General features: G+C 44.3%; 1 protein-coding gene across 1 annotated transcript; it reads left to right on the top strand.

Moving 5' to 3' along the window:
• The first annotated feature begins 924 nt into the window (after positions 1–924).
• Positions 925–16213, top strand: NYX (nyctalopin). The gene is made up of 3 exons (XM_063952950.1): positions 925–950; positions 4295–5607; positions 15924–16213. The coding sequence occupies exons 1-3, from the start codon at positions 925–927 to the stop codon at positions 16211–16213; spliced, it is 1629 nt and encodes a 542-aa protein (XP_063809020.1).
• Positions 16214–21132: the final 4919 nt, after the last annotated feature.

Genomic DNA, 21132 nt, shown 5'->3' on the forward strand with positions numbered 1-21132 from the left:
CCGCCATCCCCCTGGCTCCCGTTCATGGCCGCCGCGTCCACTTCCGTTTCCGCTCCCGACATGTTGCCAAGGCAACGCACAGCTTGCGCGTCACCAGCCCCGCTGTATGCAGAGCAGGAAATACCCGGTGTTGCAGCTCCGGAACTGGTTCCCCCGGGGCTTGTAGCTACAGCCTGGCAGGGACCAAAGACCAAAACAAAACATAACTAACATCTTAAAACATGACAAAAAATATATATACATTAAACAGACCCAAACCAACAGTTACAATAGGATATAACATACTACCACTACTCAGATGGGGGTCATTACAAAACTATACCAAAAGTCTATAGAAACGAATTATTGAATGCAGTTCCCAAATACAAGGAACAGCACCATCATATATATATACTGCTCAAAAAAATAAAGGGAACACTAAAATAACACATCCTAGATCTGAATGAATTAAATATTATTATTAAATACTTTGTTCTTTACATAGTTGAATGTGCTGACAACAAAATCACACAAAAATTATCAATGGAAATCAAATTTATTAACCCATCTAAATCTCTCTGCACGTTATATCTGCTCCACATGCAGTGCAACATGGTTTTGCCCAAATGCTAACTTTTTTGGTTTGCTAACAACTCTGAATAACCCCGAGTCCCCAGTTCATATTATGCCACATTATAATGCCCATGTTTAGATATGTAACATTATAATGCCCTCCAGTTAATTTTTTTACCACATTACAATGAACAGGTCAAGGGGCACATCTAGATACAATATATTGCAGGTCCCAAGGCAAATGTTTGTAAGGGCCCCTATGTACCACCCAATGGTGAAAATTTATATAACACATGCAACTGTGACAGGGAAGGTGGGCCCCTATCAGCTCTGGGCCCCATAGCAGCTGCACTCACTGCACCTATGGTAGCTATGTCCTTGACAGTAGCCAAAGAACAGTAAGTACAAGCTCTGCAATTGTAAACAGATGCAGATTGGCACACACACAAACACATATAAGCCTGTGAAAGCCAAATCATCTGTGGCTTAGAACAGCTGCAAGTACATGATGATAATGATGACAGTCATGGGCACAAACAGAATGTTTCTGATTAGCTGATTGCAGATGCAGTACTATTGCTGCTAGAGGCTTTTTAATTACCTGTGCATATATTATCTTATTGTATGCATGTTTCAGACAATTCTATTGGGAATACAGTTAATTTGGAGGCAGTTGGGTTCCCAGCGGTCAGGATACCGACACCGGAATATCAACTGCTGACAATACCGACAGCCGAAATCCCAGCTCACAGGGGCAATTCCCTCTTGTGGGGCTCTTTGCGCTTGCCCCACTGCCGGCATACTGACGGCCGGGATGCCGTTGTAAGTACACTGATGGCCAGCATCTCAACCGTCGGTAAATCATACTGAACCCTTCTATTGTATGGTTTTTTTTTTAACATCTATAGCTTCCCCATGCAAAGTTAGCTAGGTCACGCATTTGCATGTCACCCCTTGACAGCTTACTTTCTAGAGATGACATGGGTGGGCAGAGGGAACAGAGCTGTGGAATGCAGAGATTGGAGAGTTAGGAGGAGGGGTGGAATGTGGAGTGACCATATGAGATTTAAAAGACGTGTAAAGACTAGAAGGCTGGATAAAGATTTAAGTGGCATATTTATAAAAAAAAAATTGCAGGATATACCCCCAAAACACCTGGATCTATGTAGAGGAGACCCCCATTTTTTTCACGAAAGTAACTCCCTGTGATAGCTATTAAAATGTCAAATTTACCAACCATTCTGGAGCTTGGCCCCAGTAGCTAACACGATCTTCAGATGGTATTATCCATTGTAGCCTATGAACTACAGATCACAAAACATTCTGGGAGAGGGATCCATGGGATCCTTCTGCAGCAATGGTCACACGCACATGTGCAATCATCAGACTGCATATGTGCAGTAGGGTGGGCGGCTCCCAAACCAGGAAGTAAAGTGATTGCCTATCAGACACCTGTCCCTTGATGTGTTTTTATTACATCCTGAAGAACCTTAAGCCTGATAATTAGGCCTGATAATTATAGAAATTATAATTATCAGGCCTAAATCCTGATATTTAATAATTGACCTTAATTAAGCATGGGAGAACAATGTAAAGGTTGGGAATAGTACTGGAGAAGTTCTGAAGGCAAGAGTGGGAATTGATGGTCAGCAAGGAGGTGAGCTGGCAATCATTGATATGTGGGCTATGAGAAAACGGATGTACTCTAGGTGCTGGGCAGTTGTTTGGAGAGGCAATTACGTTGCCGGCTGTCGTGATCCAGCCGGTCAGGATACCGACGCTGGTATCCTGACACCCAGTGAAATGCCAGTGGTCGGAATCCCAACCACCGCCCGGATCCCCCACTTGGGTGGTGGTCCACGCAACCACCCAAGGTGGAATAGATTAGTCGCCACCGGGCTTGAAGTGTGCAGCGAGGCCATGAGGGGACATGCTGCACTCACCACCGATATTCAAGATGTCGGGATTCCGGCGTCGGACTGCTGACCGCCAGGATCCCGACAGCCGGGATATCATACTGATTCCATTGGTTGTAGGTCATAGACAGTTGGGACTGACTGATTGTTTTTGCAATACCACACAATTTAAAGATTTACATTTTCAACATCCAACAAAAGAATATCCTTTTAAACATTGTGTTCCTGCTACAGTACATTTATATTACAGTAATTATATGCTTTTTATCATACCAGGTACATTACATGTCTTTGCACAGGAACCATTGAATATCATGTTTGCTATAATGGTTACTACATTAAATTAATGGCGTGCATGTATGTCATGCAACAATCAGTAAAACAATTACCCGGGCCGGGTCTGATAGAGGGGCCAAGTGAGGGCCCAGGCCCCCTCCCCCTTACCTAGCAGCAGCAGCTCTTTTCCTCAGCCCAGCAAATGCTGCTGTGTACTGGGCTGCAGTGTGGCCATGGAAATGCTTCAAATACTATTTTTTTTAGTATTTTTTTCTAAGGGTACATGACCACACCTCCTGTGGTTAGGCCACACCCCTTGAAAAGTACCTGGGCCCATCCCGGCTCTCGACTGCCCTGGCAACAATATAAAAATGATGTTGTGTGAGCCACACTTACTTTTTGCAGCATGCAGTGCTAAAGCATTGTACAGGTTGAGTATCCCTTATCCAAAATGCTTGGGACCAGAGGTATTTTGGATATGGGATTTTTCCGTATTTTGGAATAATTGCATACCATAATGAGATATCATGGTAATGGTACCTAAATCTAAGCACAGAATGCATTTATGTTACATATACACCTTATACACACAGCCTGAAGGTCATTAGAGCCAATATTTTTTATAACTTTGTGCATTAAACAAAGTGTGTCTATATTCACACAATTCATTTATGTTTCATATACACCTTATACACACAGCCTGAAGGTCATTAAATACAATATTTTTAATAACTTTGTGTATTAAACAAAGTTTGTGTACATTGAGCCATCAAAAAACAAAGGTTTTTTCTCTCTCACTCAAAAAAGTCCGTATTTCGGAATATTCCGTATTTCGGAATATTTGGATATGGGATACTCAACCTGTACTAAATTCACCATTCAGCTGTGTGCTGCACTAATGTAGTATTTTGGATAGATACTATATCAAGGAATCACAGTGTAAATCAATCATTTTGGCAGGTCTCTATCTGACACAATGTATCAAAAACACAATCTGAGATTGATTATCTTTCCAATCTGTATCTGGAGTTAAGGTCAAGGTTGACGGTCAATAAAATTATCACTATTGGTCAACATGCATTAGGTCAACATAGTCAAACGGTCGACACAGTATATGGTCGATATGGGTTTTTAACTTTTTTTTTTTCATTTTTATAACTTTTTCACACTTTACTATCCACACGGACTACGATTGGAAATGGTAACTTGTGCTGAATGCAGCAGTGAAAATGAATAATTGACTCCCCAATAACCTAAAAAACTCATGTCAACCTTTTCATGTGTTGGCCATTTTCATGTCGACCTTTTGTTTGTGTCGATCTTTTCTCTTCTCGACCTTGTGCAGGTCGATCTTTTGGGGTCGACCTTTTTACTGTCCACCTAATAAACCATACTCTTACAATCAGTACATTATAAATGTTGCAATGTTCATAAAATGAGTTCCACAAGGCAAGGGAACTATTAAAATGTAAAAATTGTCACATCTTGAAGCCCCTATTAATATTACTTGAATTTTAAAATTGTTTGTCCTGCATTATATTTACTATAAGAATTGTTTTTTTTTTTCTTATTCTAGTTGTCCTTTTCATCCAACCACTGTATGCCATATGGGCCTGTTTCCGCTCCTGTCCATCAAGTTGTGCATGTACTCAGGAACGAAACTGCTCTGTTCTATGTGATCGTATAGGACTAACAGAGATCCCTAATGAATTTCCATGTGAAGCATCCTTTATTAACCTAGATAAAAATAACATCAAATTTCTCTCAGAATTGGCCTTTGGGACCTTGCCGTCATTAAAATGTCTCTCACTTAGTCACAACAACATATCCTTCATCACTCCAGGAGCTTTCAAAGGATTACCCAATTTGATTGAACTAAAAATGGCTCATAATGAGTACATCCGTTATTTGCATACTCAAACATTCTCTGCTTTAAAGAAGTTAGTGAAGTTGGACTTAGCTGACTGCAATCTGTTCAACATCCCAGACAGGTTATTTGTGGAACTTCTATTTCTGCGTGAACTCATGTTTTTTCAAAATTATTTTCGTAGGATTCCAGGAGCTATCCGTGGTATGCAGAGCTTGACTCATGTTTACTTGGAAAGTAACAGGATTGAGGCAGTGGCCTACAATTCTCTTCAGGATATACCAAATCTAAAATATCTCAACCTTCAAGACAATAAGATAAATGTCATTCATGATAAGTCTTTCCAAGACTGTGACAAAATGGAGTACCTCTTTCTCAATGACAATTTATTGAATGAGTTACCAGAAAACTCCTTCAAAGGACTGAAAAGGTTAAAGATGCTAAATTTAGGTGGAAACTTTATACACAATGTCTCACGAGTTTGGTTTCAAGATCTAGTTGAGTTAGAAGTCCTTTATCTAGACCGGAATAATATAAGCTATATTGAGGAAGAGGCTTTTGAAAACATTACTAGCTTGGTATCTTTACACTTAAATAGCAACAACTTGGCATCTTTATCCTTTGAGGTTTTTAAACCAGTTTATTTTATTGGAAGACTTTATCTTTTTAAGAATCCTTGGGAATGTGACTGTCGGATTGAATGGTTAAGAGACTGGATGGAGAGCTATAAACTGGTACGGGATATACCCTGCTCATCACCTGCATCATTGGCAGGTATTGACCTTAGTGATGTCTCCTTTAAAAAGTCTTCTGAAGGAGTATGCCTTGATCCCACAGAACAAAATGTAACTTATTATATTCCACTTCCTACTGAAAGGCTTCAATCTACAATGGAATCAAAACTGAGCAGCCTTATATCCAGGCTGCTCATGCCCAGAAATTATGAAGATCTGGGGAATATAACAGAGAGTTCTGACAACAACACTTTTTTAATGGGTAAAGCAACCAAGTCTTTGTGGCTTCCTCAATACATGATGTGGTTTATATATTGTTTAATATATGTCATACAATAGTCATGTGTTATAGGTTATTATTAGGTTTACAATTATATTGTAATATTTTCCTAAAATTAACTGGCTAATAACAAAGTATTATATATTTATTAAAGTATAGATTATATGGATGGCCCACTGGCAAAGTTTAACTTTCTGGAGCTCAGCACAAACATTTTATACATTCTAAGCAGCTCTAAAGAGGGGTTCAATATGCACTACAATCTTCAGTCAATGCCACCAATTCAGAGTTGTTCTGTGGGTGGTGGGTGGGGCAGGTTGAGAATACAGAATGTACTGTATTTCATCTAGTGCTAATGAATAATTGGATTTAATAACACGATAGTGCCTCCATTGTATATTCTTAGGGTATGTATAGAGCATTAGCTGCTACACATGTTTAATCCATAAAATAGTCCTGTCTGTGATGCTAAAATATCTCTTTCCCGTGTTTTCTTTTAGTAGACTTACTGCTTTAGGCCTATTTATCAAAGCTTGGAGAGATATTGTACCAACCAATCAGCTCCTGTCATTTTTCAAACACAGCCTGTAAAATTACAGAAGCTGACTGGCTGGTACTTTCTCTCCACTTTATCTCTCTCTCTAAGCTTTGATAAATGTGACCCTTCGTTTTTTCTACAAAACTTTATTGAATATCTAGCAATACAAACAATCGCTTGATGTATTTTTTTTTGTACCAGCTAGACATTACCATTTATGTAATACTGTAGATGACAATTATGTGATGTTACTTATTATATGTTATGAATAGATACTATAATAAAATATTTATTGTAAATACATATTAAACTATCTAAATTGAATAAGATTGATGTGACTCCACCATTCATAATCTCTTTAACCACTTAACTGATGAATTTTTGTCTCCAAAAACAGCTCCAAAATTGTCAACTTTTTTAATGATAGATTTAGGTAAAGAATAGTTAAGTTAAATTATCAAAAATGATTTTCTTTTAAAAAAAAACAACCAAAAAAAACAACATTTAAAAAAAAAAAAATTGGAAAAACATTGATGATCGAAACATCGCGACCATCCATGATTGAGACATCACGACCATCGCGACTTCCCGTTTAGGCATCCAGCCCTCAGCAGCCCCCAGAGTCCTTCAGGTAGGTGAGGGGCTGTGTTTTACATTTCCCCAGCGGCTGCTAGTGTCTGCAGCCGCTGGGTGGGGGGTGTTGCCGGGTGACTGATCAGCAGTGATCGTCAGCACGGCAGGCACTGGAGGGGAGGGAACCAGGAAGCAGAGGGACCGACCGGAGGTCCCTCTGAGAGCAGCAATTGCACAATGAGCTTTCTGACAAGATGCGACCATGTCAGGGAAAGCACAGCCTGGTGTGGTCGCATTTGATGCGACCATGCCAGGCAAGTGGTTAAGAGGCAATGAGGGGTTCAGATTAATCATAAAAAAGTGATATAAAGCTGAGCTACTGTGTTTCTTTAATCAAAGTACTATAGTGCTTGATAATTATGACTCCTAAAATTATCAAATCAGGCGCTCTGATATAAGGCACAAAATAAAGCTGTTGGTCACCCAATTTATATAATAGAATTGATATACTGATATCTATATACTTATAGCTGCTCCCACATGAGTATTCTGCGATACTCAAATAGATACAAAGTAATTGTGAAACATGCAATATCACAAGAGAGCGCTACATACCGATCATTACTATATAAATATTTTATTCAATCACATAAAATAAAAGAATAAAAAATGCAATGCATATTTTCATAAAAGAATTATTCTCACTGCTGATATTATTTACACGCTGCCATATACTGTATCCCAACTGTATATTGCACAGATGTCCACATCCAAAAGACCAGTGTGGCTGGTTCGCTCCAAAGCAAATTATAAAGTCCCAATTTGTTTTAGGGAATGTGAATGGTGTTCACTAGATGGTGAATGTTCAGCTGTATAAACGATGGGCGCTATGCTACTACCTCCCCCGACCGCCAAACAATTTTGTGCTCACCACTTAATCCTTAGAGTCTCATGTGAGGCTGGCTGTCAGCATGCGGAATCCGTTGTGGTTGGTGGGAGCGGCGGTGTTCTATTCAGTTCACCGGGGAGGGAGGGCGCCGTTCGTAGCTGCAGAATTCAGGCAGTTTGCCGTGTGCTGGAGTCCGGACTGTGGTGCTGTGCTTGTGTAGATCTCAGGGAAAACCAGCAGCGTGGGATGTCCTTAACATGTTTCTCCGTGAAAATCAAACCACGGTTAATCAAAGCTCCATCTTGTTTACTGTGTATGAGTGACACAGTGTCAGTGTCGGACTGGTGCATGAAGGGCCCACTGGGGAAATGCAGTGCTAGGAGCCCATGCTTAGAGGTTTGCCTAATCATTAGTGCATGGTCTGAGCCCCTTGATATAGATATATATATATATATATATATATATATATATATATAGTAAATACTGCTAGTGCATGCATACCAGATTAATAACAGCAATGCACTGTACAGAATACACCATAGTCCTGTGCAGCATAATGTGACATATGTATAATGTATAATTCAAGTGCACAGTCTGGAACCTGATCCCTAGAGGATCCCCCACCCCCATCCCATCTCCTGGCCAGTCACTGGGGCCCACCCAGGGGTTTCCCCTGTGCCCCTGTGGGCCAGTGCAGTCCCTGCATAGTGTGGATGGCTGTCCTCTTAGCTCCAGAGCTCTGCATTCTGAACCCTGTGATACCACTGTTGCAGTACCCTGCTATCTAATACCAGAAGACAGTTACCGGCTGTCTGCACCCCTCTCTGCTAAAAGCTTCACCTATCAAGTAATGTAAAGGTGAGTATGGTTGTACTAACACCTGTGCTGTATAAACTACAATGCATGGTTAAGTCACTGGCCTGGTTCAACTATTCTCCACTGGCATGTACAGAACGCTGCTAAAACCACCAAACTAAACACACATTTCCAAACAGTAATGAAGGTAATGGTAGATTAAGATAGTTCACTTTGGAAGAAACTTACCTGATTTTTTTTGTGTCTCCTCTCCGGGAGAAGCACAGAGAGGCGACGCATCAGGCTATCTTGTGGGGGCGGGTCCCAGACGATCACGTCATTAGGTCCCATCCCCAAGATGGGGAAATGGCCATGATTTCCGGGTCTCTGTGTAAATTACGCAATTCACATCTTTTAGCCCTATCCCCTTCACACTGTCATTGTGATTGCAGTGATTTTATCCCCATCCAGCCTACTTCACTAGAAGTGGGTGGGATGCCGGAGAGCCAACTACCCTTCCGGGGCTGCGGAGGACTACCCGATAAATCGTGAGTCTCTGGCAGCTTCAGGGAAGGTAGGTAAGTATGCTTTGGTATGCCCTCTGCACACCTTATTCAAATAACATATAATTATATGTCTTGCTTGGACTATAGCTGTGAACATATATCCTTTTTAATCAGAGGGAAAGAGCTAAGTGTTCACCTTTAAGTTGCATGTAGGCTCAATATTTTTTCTCTGACGTCCTAAGTGGATGCTGGGGACTCCGTCAGGACCATGGGGAATAGCGGCTCCGCAGGAGACAGGGCACAAAAATAAAGCTTTAGGATCAGGTGGTGTGCACTGGCTCCTCCCCCCATGACCCTCCTCCAAGCCTCAGTTAGGTTTTTGTGCCCGTCCGAGCAGGGTGCAATCTAGGTGGCTCTCTTAAGGAGCTGCTTAGAAAAAGTTTTTAGGTTTTTTATGTTCAGTGAGTCCTGCTGGCAACAGGCTCACTGCATCGAGGGACTTAGGGAAGAGAAGTTCAACTCACCTGCGTGCAGGATGGATTGGCTTCTTAGGCTACTGGACACCATTAGCTCCAGAGGGAGTCGGAACACAGGTCTCACCCTGGGGTTCGTCCCGGAGCCGCGCCGCCGACCCCCCTTGCAGATGCTGAAGATTGAAGGTCCAGAAACCGGCGGCAGAAGGCTTTTCACTCTTCATGAAGGTAGCGCACAGCACTGCAGCTGTGCGCCATTGTTGTCACACACTTCACACCTTAGGTCACGGAGGGTGCAGGGCGCTGCTGGGGGCGCCCTGGGCAGCAATGTATAATACCTTTTATGGCTAAAAAATACATCACATATAGCCCTTGAGGCTATATGGATGTATTAAACCCATGCCAGATATCTCAAACTCCGGGAGAAAAGCCCGCCGGAATAGGGGGCGGGGCTTATTCTCCTCAGCACACAGCGCCATTTTCCTGCTCAGCTCCGCTGTGAGGAAGGCTCCCAGGACTCTCCCCTGCACTGCACTACAGAAACAGGGTAAAACAGAGAGAGGGGGCACTTTTTTTGGCGATATTTTATATATTTAAGCTGCTATAAGGATACAACACTTATATAAGGTTGTTCCCATATATATTATAGCGCTTGGGTGTGTGCTGGCAAACTCTCCCTCTGTCTCCCCAAAGGGCTAGTGGGGTCCTGTCTTCGATAAGAGCATTCCCTGTGTGTCTGCTGTGTGTCGGTACGTGTGTGTCGACATGTATGAGGACGATGTTGGTGTGGAGGCAGAGCAATTGCCGATAATGGTGATGTCACCCCCCAGGGAGTCGACACCGGAATGGATGGCTTTGTTTATGGAATTACGTGATAATGTCAGCACATTACAAAAATCAGTTGACGACATGAGACGGCCGGAAAACCAGTTGGTACCTGCCCAGGCGTCTCAGACACCGTCAGGGGCTGTAAAACGCCCTTTACCTCAGTCGGTCGACACAGACCCAGACACGGACACTGAATCTAGTGTCGACGGTGAAGAAACAAACGTATTTTCAAGTAGGGCCACACGTTATATGATCACGGCAATGAAGGAGGCTTTGCATATCTCTGATACTGCAAGTACCACAAAAAGGGGTATTATGTGGGGGTGAAAAAACTACCTGTAGTTTTTCCTGAATCAGAGGAATTGAATGATGTATGTGATGAAGCGTGGGTTAACCCAGATAGAAAAGTGCTAATTTCAAAAAAGTTATTGGCATTATACCCTTTCCCGCCAGAGGTTAGGGCGCGCTGGGAAACACCCCCTAGGGTGGATAAGGCGCTCACACGCTTATCAAAACAAGTGGCGTTATCGTCTCCAGATACGGCCGCCCTCAAGGATCCAGCTGATAGGAGGCTGGAAACTACCCTAAAAAGTATATACACACATACTGTTGTTATACTGCGACCAGCCATCGCCTCAGCCTGGATGTGCAGTGCTGGGGTGGTCTGGTCGGATTCCCTGACTGAAAATATTGATACCCTGGATAGGGACAGTATTTTATTGACTATAGAGCAATTAAAGGATGCTTTTCTTTATATGCGAGATGCTCAGAGGGATATTTGCACTCTGGCATCGAGAGTAAATGCGATGTCCATATCTGCCAGAAGAAGTTTATGGACGCGACAGTGGTCAGGTGATGCGGATTCTAAACGACATATGGAAGTATTGCCGTATAAAGGGGAGGAATTATTTGGCATCGGTCTATCGGATCTGGTGGCCACGGCAACTGCCGGAAAATCCACCTTTTTACCTCAGACCCCCTCCCAACAGAAAAAGACACCGTCTTTTCAGCCGCAGTCCTTTCGGTCCTATAAGAACAAGCGGGCAAAAGGACAGTCATATCTGCCCCGGGGCAGAGGAAGGGGTAAGAGAGGACAGCAAGCTGCCCCTGCCCAGGAACAGAAGCCCTCCCAGGGTTCTGCAAAGCCCTCAGCATGACGCTGGGGCTTTACAAGCGGACTCAGGAGCGGTGGGGGGTCGACTCAAGAATTTCAGCGCACAGTGGGCTTGCTCACAGGTGGACCCCTGGATCCTGCAGGTAGTATCTCAGGGTTACAGGTTGGAGTTCGAGAAGTCTCCCCCTCGCCGGTTCCTAAAGTCTGCTTTGCCAACGTCTCCCTCAGACAGGGCGACGGTATTGGAAGCCATTCACAAGCTGTTTTCTCAGCAGGTGATAGTCAAGGTACCCCTCCTACAACAAGGAAAAGGGTATTACTCCACGCTATTTGTGGTACCGAAGCCGGACGGCTCGGTAAGACCTATTCTAAATCTGAAATCTTTGAACCTGTACATACAGAAATTCAAATTCAAGATGGAGTCACTCAGAGCAGTGATAGCGAATCTGGAAGAAGGGGACTTTATGGTGTCCCTGGACATAAAGGATGCTTACCTGCATGTCCCAATTTGCCCTTCACATCAAGGGTACCTCAGGTTCGTGGTGCAAAACTGTCATTATCAGTTTCAGACGCTGCCGTTTGGATTGTCCACGGCACCTCGGGTCTTTACCAAGGTAATGGCCGAAATGATGATTCTTCTTCGAAGAAGAGGCGTATTAATTATCCCTTACTTGGACGATCTCCTGATAAGGGCAAGGTCCAGAGAACAGCTGGAGGACGGAGTAGCACTAACCCGATTAGTGCTGCAACAACACGGGTGGATTCTGAATTTTCCAAAATCTCAGTTGACACCGACAACACGTCTGCTGTTCCTGGGAATGATTCTGGACACGGTTCAGAAAAAGGTGTTTCTTCCGGAGGAGAAAGCCAAGGAGTTATCCAAACTTGTCAGGAACCTCCTAAAACCAGGAAAAGTGTCTGTGCATCAATGCACAAGAGTCCTGGGAAAGATGGTGGCTTCTTACGAAGCGATTCCATTCGGCAGATTCCACGCACGAACTTTTCAGTGGGATCTGTTGGACAAATGGTCCGGATCGCATCTGCAGATGCACCAGCGGATAACCTTATCACCACGGACAAGGGTGTCTCTTCTGTGGTGGTTGCAGAGTGCTCATCTGTTAGAGGGCCGCAGATTCGGCATACAGGACTGGGTCCTGGTGACCACGGATGCCAGTCTGAGAGGCTGGGGAGCGGTCACACAGGGAAGAAACTTCCAGGGAGTATGGTCAAGCCTGGAGATGTCTTTTCACATAAATATACTGGAGCTAAGAGCGATTTACAATGCTCTAAGTCTGGCAGAACCCCTGCTTCAGGGTCAGCCGGTGTTGATCCAGTCGGACAACATCACGGCAGTCGCCCACGTAAAACAGACAGGGCGGCACAAGAAGCAGGACAGCAATGGCAGAAGCTGCAAGGATTCTTCGCTGGGCGGAAGATCATGTGATAGCACTGTCAGCAGTGTTCATTCCGGGAGTGGACAACTGGGAAGCAGACTTCCTCAGCAGACACGATCTACACCCGGGAGAGTGGGGACTTCATCCAGAAGTCTTCCACATGATTGTGAACCGTTGGGAAAAACCAAAGGTGGATATGATGGCGTCCCGCCTCAACAAAAAACTGGACAGGTATTGCGCCAGGTCAAGAGACCCTCAGGCAATAGCTGTGGACGCTCTGGTAACACCGTGGGTGTTCCAGTCAGTGTATGTGTTCCCTCCTCTGCCTCTCATACCAAAAGTACTGAGAATTATACGGCAAAGGGGAGTAAGAACGATACTAGTGGCTCCGGATTGGCCAAGAAGAACTTGATACCCGGAACTTCAAGAGATGCTCACGGAGGATCCGTGGCCTCTACCTCTAAGACGGGACCTGCTTCAGCAGGGACCGTGTCTATTCCAAGACTTACCGCGGCTGCGTTTGACGGCGTGGCGGTTGAACGCCGAATTCTAAGGGAAAAAGGCATTCCGGAAGAGGTCATTCCTACACTGGTAAAAGCCAGGAAGGAGGTGACTGCACAACATTATCACCGCATTTGGAGAAAATATGTTGCATGGTGTGAGGCCAGGAAGGCCCCCACGGAGGAATTTCAATTGGGTCGATTCCTACATTTCCTGCAAACAGGATTGTCTATGGGCCTCAAATTGGGGTCCATTAAGGTTCAAATTTCGGCCCTGTCGATTTTCTTCCAGAAAGAATTGGCTTCAGTTCCTGAAGTCCAGACTTTTGTAAAAGGAGTACTACATATACAGCCCCCAGTTGTGCCCCCAGTGGCTCCGTGGGACCTTAATGTAGTTTTGGATTTTCTCAAATCCCATTGGTTTGAGCCACTCAAATCGGCGGATTTGAAATATCTTACATGGAAAGTAACCATGTTACTGGCCCTGGCTTCAGCCAGGAGAGTGTCAGAATTGGCGGCTTTATCCTATAAAAGCCCATATCTGATTTTCCATTCGGACAGGGCAGAACTGCGGACGCGTCCTCATTTTCTGCCTAAGGTGGTGTCAGCGTTTCACCTGAACCAGCCTATTGTGGTGCCTGCGGCTACTAACGATTTGGAGGATTCCAAGTTGTTGGACGTGGTCCGGGCATTGAAAATATATATTTCAAGAACGGCTGGAGTCAGAAAGTCTGACTCGCTGTTTATATTGTATGCACCCAACAAGCTGGGTGCTCCTGCTTCTAAGCAGACGATTGCTCGTTGGATTTGTAGCACAATTCAACTTGCACATTCTGTGGCAGGCTTGCCACAACCAAAATCTGTCAAGGCCCATTCCACAAGGAAAGTGGGCTCATCCTGGGCGGCTGCCCGGGGGGTCTCGGCATTACAACTCTGCCGAGCAGCTACGTGGTCGGGGGAGAACACGTTTGTAAAATTCTACAAATTTGATACCCTGGCTAAAGAGGACCTGGAGTTCTCTCATTCGGTGCTGCAGAGTCATCCGCACTCTCCCGCCCGTTTGGGAGCTTTGGTATAATTTCCATGGTCCTGACGGAGTCCCCAGCATCCACTTAGGACGTCAGAGAAAATAAGATTTTACTTACCGATAAATCTATTTCTCGTAGTCCGTAGTGGATGCTGGGCGCCCATCCCAAGTGCGGATTGTCTGCAATACTTGTACATAGTTATTGTTACAAAAAAATCGGGTTGTTATTGTTGTGAGCCGTCTGTTCAGAGGCTCCTACGTTTGTCATACTGTTAACTGGGTTCAGACCACAAGTTGTACGGTGTGATTGGTGTGGCTGGTATGAGTCTTACCCGGGATTCATTATCCTTCCTTATTGTGTACGCTCGTCCGGGCACAGTATCCTAGCTGAGGCTTGGAGGAGGGTCATGGGGGGAGGAGCCAGTGCACACCACCTGATCCTAAAGCTTTATTTTTGTGCCCTGTCTCCTGCGGAGCCGCTATTCCCCATGGTCCTGACGGAGTCCCCAGCATCCACTACGGACTACGAGAAATAGATTTATCGGTAAGTAAAATCTTATTTTTTTTGCATAAAATAGATTTTTGCTATAATGGCATTCTGGCCTTATGTATAATGAAACATAATGAATCCACTTATGAGTAGATCCGATTCCCACTTGGATCTTCCTGCCTGGCTCAGACCAAAAATGAGGCAAAATGTTATATTTCCCGCGTCTATGTTTTGGATTGTTGGATCCAATCAGAGGACACTACCATGGTAACAGGCCACTGGTGGGCTTAGAATGGCTGTCACTGCCCTCCCACCCACTGGCCCTGACATCCACACCAGGCTGCACCCTAGGAAAGAAGGTAGTGAGTGGTCCGGCAGCAGCATGGACGGCTGCTGAACAATACAGCTCCGCTGACCGGGACACCTCATCACCGATTTCACGGCTATTTAGCCTCCAGATCTCTGCCAGCCACCCAGGATAGTTGAGGGAAGGTGTCCGCTACATGGACAAGTACCTCACCTCTATGCCGTCCACAAAGAAGCGCAACGCGAAGGAGAAGGAGCGACGCCACGCGGAATCCACTCCTCCGCAGCAGCAGGTGCGCAACACGGGACAAGAGGTAAATGTCCCCTCTGATGCAGACTCCCCCCCCAGACTCCCCGACATCAGACTCTAACAGGGTGATACCGCACATGGATCACCCGGTCACATATGGGGAAATGGTGCAAGCGGTGCGTCTAGCAATAGACCCGCTTTTAAAAGCACAAACTGCACAGATAAATCAGAAACTGACAATGCTGACCCAAAGGGTACTAAAAACTGAACACCAGATGGGGGAAACGTTTGCTGATGTTAGTACATTGAAAAAACAAGTCGCCACGCAAGCTACTGAAATACACCAACTACACAATAAGGTACAAGACTTGGAGAACCGCTCGCGCAGGCAAAACTTAAGGATCGTAGGCCTCCCTGAGACAGTAAAAGGTCAAGAATTATTTGATTTTATACGCATCACTTTACCGACACTACTCAGGGTTGCCGACAGGTGCCAGGATTTAATAATTGAACGCGCTCACAGAATTGGCCCGCCACGACACCATGAAAATGCGAGACCCCGAGCCGTTGTCTTTAAAAGCCTAAATTACCTGCATAAAGAATTACTCTGGACAGCTTCTCGTAGATGCAGAAATTTATCCTGGAATGGTGAAAAAATTCTCATTTTCCAAGACTTTTCGGCCGAACTGTCCAAAGCAAGAAAGGACTTTGCCCCCATTTGTTCACAGCTGGTGCAGGACGGATGCAAGTTTGCACTTCTATACCCAGCTCGCCTACGTATATATGACGGTGCCTCGTTTACCGATTTCTTAAACCCGGCAGATGCAAAAGCCTACCTGGAGGAATATGCTGCGGGAGCTCAGTTTAAGTCCACGCCTGAATTACACATGGCTGACTGTGATTGACATATTAGGTTGCAGAATCCATAAAGTCCATGCTCAAGTGAGGTGTGTCGGCCCAGGAGCCTGACATCTATCGCCCCTTAGTACATGGAAATGTGATAATGGTTCACGGAAGTCAAAGAATGGTTTGTGCCCTACCTAGGGCAATTTATATGTTATTGTGTTGTCAAGTTATCCTTATAATGTTTATCCCCTGTTTCACCTCCCATCCCCAATCCCCCCCAGTACAGCCTGATGAGCCTGCCACATTGACGTGGACTAGACTAAATTGTTCAGTGGGTGTAGCCAACCAGCAGAGGTCCTCAGTGACCTCTTACTACAACTGTATCTTTTAAGATGTCACAGACGTTAAAATTGGGAAGCTGGAATGTGGGTGGCATCAATTCACCCCAGAAAAGAAAGCGCATCTTAATATACCTTAACAAATTACGATTAGACCTAGTATATTTGCAGGAGACTCACCTAGTCCCCTCTGAAATCCCAAAATTAAATTTACTGGGATGGAAAGTTCTAGCTGCAGCATCATATACCTCAAAGGCTAGAGGCGTAGCAATATTAATAAGACGCAAACTCCAAACTGAAGTGTCAGATATTATTGTAGACCCGAAAGGGAGATATGTCGCATGCCAACTCACGGTCGAAAAACAACAATTTTACTGTATGAATGTATATGCACCCAATGTATATGACCAGACCTTCTTTACCCATATTATGACTTTCCTTACACCGAAAACACACCATAATGTTCTTCTGGGCGGAGACTTCAACTTAGTTGCTCACCCCCTCTTGGACAGACAGATACAACGGCCTAAGAGACGTAGACCTCCAGCTCTGGGGATCCCAGACCTGGCGAGACAACTACAGCTTGTGGATATCTGGCGCCTTTTACATCCCACAGATAAAAATTTCTCTTGTTTGTCAGCAGCCAAGCACACCTTATCTCGCATAGATTATATTCTTATCTCAGCCAACCTAATACCAAAAGCTTCCATTTCTGAAATGGAGCCAATACATCTCTCAGATCATGCGGTAGTGTGGGCGCAGATTGCGATCTCCTGCGACAAGGGTAGTTATATAAACTGGAGATGTCCCTCTAATTTGGCGACGTCAACCAGACTCAAACAAGCAGTTATAGAGGCTTGGACTGATTATGAAAATAACAATGTAGAAACTAAAATATCGGACCAAGTCCTTTTTTGGCAGGCATCCAAAGCCACTATTAGAGGAGAAATTATATCCAGATCATCCACACTCAAAAAACAGATGACTAAACAATATATGGAATCCCATGACCTTCTCACTCAGACATTCCTAGACTTTACAAACAACCCTACTCCCTCACATAAGATCGCTTATCTAGCAGCAAAATCAGCACATGAGAAAATAATTGCTAAAATGGAGATGTCCTACTCATTTTCCAGAGATTTTAGATTCCACAAATTTGGGAACAAATCAAGTAGGCTCCTATCGAATCTACTACAAGGCTCACGCCCCACATCAGTGATCCATCCTCTAAAACTTCCAAATGGCAAATTGACCACCAAAAATACACAAATAACACAAGTTCTACGCGATTTCTATCAAACACTATACGCTGCGCCCAATCCAGACAAATTGCAGGAGTCCCGGTTCTGGGACAACCTCATACTGCCCACATTGCCAGCCGATGGGGGAACGGCATTAATAGCGGAAATAACCCAACAAGAGGTGAGAGAAGGGATATCCAGTCTTAAACGTGGTAAGGCACCGGGTCCAGATGGCCTTACAGCAGATTATTATCTGCTCCTCGCTAATAAAATCATTCCTATATTAACCTCAGTTTACAATGCAATTCTCCTCTCAGGTAACATCCCTCCATATTTTAATAGGGCTCTCTTGAGAGTACTACCAAAACCAGGCAGGGATCTTTCAGATCCTGGCTCCTATCGCCCAATATCGCTCCTTAACCTAGACTATAAAATTCTGATGAAGATTCTGGCTGGTAGGTTAAAGCCTTTCCTACGGAACTAATACACAGTGATCAGACAGGCTTCATTCACGGGAGAAACCCAGTGACCAATATCAGAAAGGTCCTGGCGGCGGTGAGTGCTTCCCAGGGCGCCATGTCGAACTCTACCACAGCAATACTCTCTCTAGATGCGGAAAAGGCCTTTGACATGGTGCACTGGGGGCACCTTTTGTATTCCCTCCACAAATTTGGTTTCCCGGAACGATTTGTCCAGATCATTCAAACGCTATACCATGATTCGGCCTCCAATATTCTTTGTAATGGGGCTCTGTCTGACCCATTTCCCATCCGGAGGGGCACCAGACAAGGCTGTCCCCTATCTCCACTACTCTTTGCACTCGCACTGGAACCCCTGGCTCTAGCCCTCCGCCAATCCCCACATTACCAAGGTATCCCAATAGGCCCCGTAGACCTTCGTGTATCATTGTTCGCAGATGACATGTTATTGCTTCTCTCACACCCAGAACACTCCATCCCAACGGCCTTGTCGATCATCTCAGACTTTAGCTCCTTTTCGGGATACAAAGTTAATATCCACAAATCCGAATTGCTGATGCTGAGAGGCCCCACCCCGATTCTACCTCAAAAAGATGGCATGCAATCCATCAAAATAGCCAGCTCACACATAAAATACCTAGGAGTGCAAATTCCAAATTCTCTCCCAAATCTTTACAAACTTAACTTCACACCGGCCATATCTAATCTAGAGAAATCCCTGAAACATTGGCTGGAGCTCCCACTATCCCTACTAGGCAGGGTGGAAGTAATTAAATCAATATTACTCCCGAGATTAACCTATATAATGCAACTTTTACCCATTAAACTCACTGTCACGGATATAAAATTAATTAATAAAATGTGCTCGAAGTTTGTCTGGCAATCTAAGAAACCAAAAATTTCCCTCAAAAAATTATGTCTGCCAAAGAAGGAGGGGGGGGCTAGGTTTCCCAGATTTAACAATGTACTCCTATGCTATTCACTTTCGATATGCCATGGATTGGCTGCTAGAACAAAAACAATACACAAATTATGAGATAGAATGTGCAATGTTTGCACCTTTATCCCCAGGAGCCCTACTACATATCCCTAAAACTGCAATAGATAAGAGCATATACCAAAATATCTTTCTCAGAGAGGCCCACTCAGCTTGGCATTATGTAAACACATCTCTGGGTCATAACCCATTGTGGTCTCAATGGTTACCAATATGGGGTAACCCCCTATTCAGCCCTGGAATTGAAAATGCAGCTTTCCACCGCTTTCGACAAAAAGGCCTAAAGGCAGTTTCCCAAGTGTTTGATCCTGGAGGGAAAGTTTGCCCCTTTGATCAGTTACAGAACATTTATGGCCTAGCCAACTCAGGCTACTTCGCCTACGCGCAATTACTACACTATGTCTCATCCCTCCCAATCAGCTTCACTCCCACACTTCCACAGACAAACTGAAACAAATTTTTAGCAAATGTAAACTTAAAAAATACAAACCAAAATTCACGTATCTAGCTTTATTAGAACGCCATAAAGAACACACTTTGACACAAATCACGGACTCATGGGTAAAAGACATCCCCTCTTTACCACAGGATGGTACAATAGTGAAGTACTATCACTCAGTGTTAAAGATGGTGCACTCCTCTGTGCTCCAGGAGGTCCATGTGAAAACTGTCCATAGAGCGTATATCTCTCAGAGCAGACGCAGTCACTTTGTGCCGGAAGAGGATGGTAGATGCCCAAAATGCAGAGCGTCTTCTGCAACGCTACTGCACAACTTTTGGACCTGCGGATACATAAAGAAATATTGGAATAAGGTCATGTATTTTATAAACACAACCTTCCATACATGTCTGATGCTCAACCCCCTCCCACTATTATTCGCAAATTTTGATGTATGGGACCTTGGGACGCAGGGGAGGAGACTTGTGCCCATACTGTCTGTGATAGTCACAGTAGCAAAAAAGGTAATACTGAACTCATGGATCAAAAGAAAGTCTCCATCGCTGAGAGAGCTGACGAATCTACTCAATAAATACATAGCTTATGACAAATATGATGTTCTCTCAGACTCTAGAAATGGTACAGAAAGGTTCAACAAGAAATGGGGTCCCTACATAGAAAATATACAGAGATGATGTGGAGGGGCCGGGGGGAGACTGAGATAGGGTGCGCTACCAGAATGAAGATATACGAAAGGAGGGGTGGGAGAAACCCTTGAAACCCTATATGTGTCTATATAATGTCTTTAAATGTCCTTATAATATTTTTAAGACCTCTACTAAATAATATCAGGATGACAGATCCTATAAGATGACTGTGGTCTTGGAGGCCCAGCTTGGTCCCGGTTACGTTTATGCCTTTGTCCACTGACCAGGTGCAATGTTCCTATACGAACTGAAGTATATGCTCTCGGGCTTTACCCCCCCCCCCCTAATTTTCACTTTTCACCCCCCCCCCTCCCCTCCCCCCCCCCCAGTTTCCCTCCTTCCCATGTTAACACCCCCCCCCCCCCCCTGTTTAAAATTCTAGTATGTAGTTGTAAGGATATTCATCGACTGTCAGAGACACCTAAGTGCTTAAAGTTGGATTACCCTGCACAAGTTCTATACTACAATAATTTATTATGGGGTGACTCTTAAAGTCACTGCAAGTGACCCACTTTCACAGAAATCCACTATTTTCGTATGAGAATATACTGTGAAACTTTAGTATCTAAACTATTTTTGAATGTATCAAACTATTCGGTCGATGATGTATATTGTCTGTTATATATTGTCTGTTAAATATGCAAAATTCAATAAATACATTTGAAAAAAAAAAAAAGAAGGGAGTGAGTGCTGGCCGAGAGATCCGGAGCACACTGCACTTGAAGTGAGAGAGCATGGGCAGGCTGACAGGAGATGCAGGGGATCCAGGAGAGG

The sequence above is a fragment of the Pseudophryne corroboree genome, chromosome 2 (assembly GCF_028390025.1).
Source record: "Pseudophryne corroboree isolate aPseCor3 chromosome 2, aPseCor3.hap2, whole genome shotgun sequence".
Classification (NCBI taxonomy): domain Eukaryota; kingdom Metazoa; phylum Chordata; class Amphibia; order Anura; family Myobatrachidae; genus Pseudophryne; species Pseudophryne corroboree.

Bases quoted from the DNA above. Each gene is read 5' to 3' on its own strand.
- NYX (XM_063952950.1), top strand. From the start codon at position 925: ATGTCCTTGACAGTAGCCAAAGAACA. The intron at 951-4,294 runs GTAAGTACAAGC...ATTTACTATAAG, and splicing joins TTGACAGTAGCCAAAGAACA to AATTGTTTTTTTTTTTCTTA. The intron at 5,608-15,923 runs GTAAAGCAACCA...TACTCTGGACAG, and splicing joins CAACAACACTTTTTTAATGG to CTTCTCGTAGATGCAGAAAT.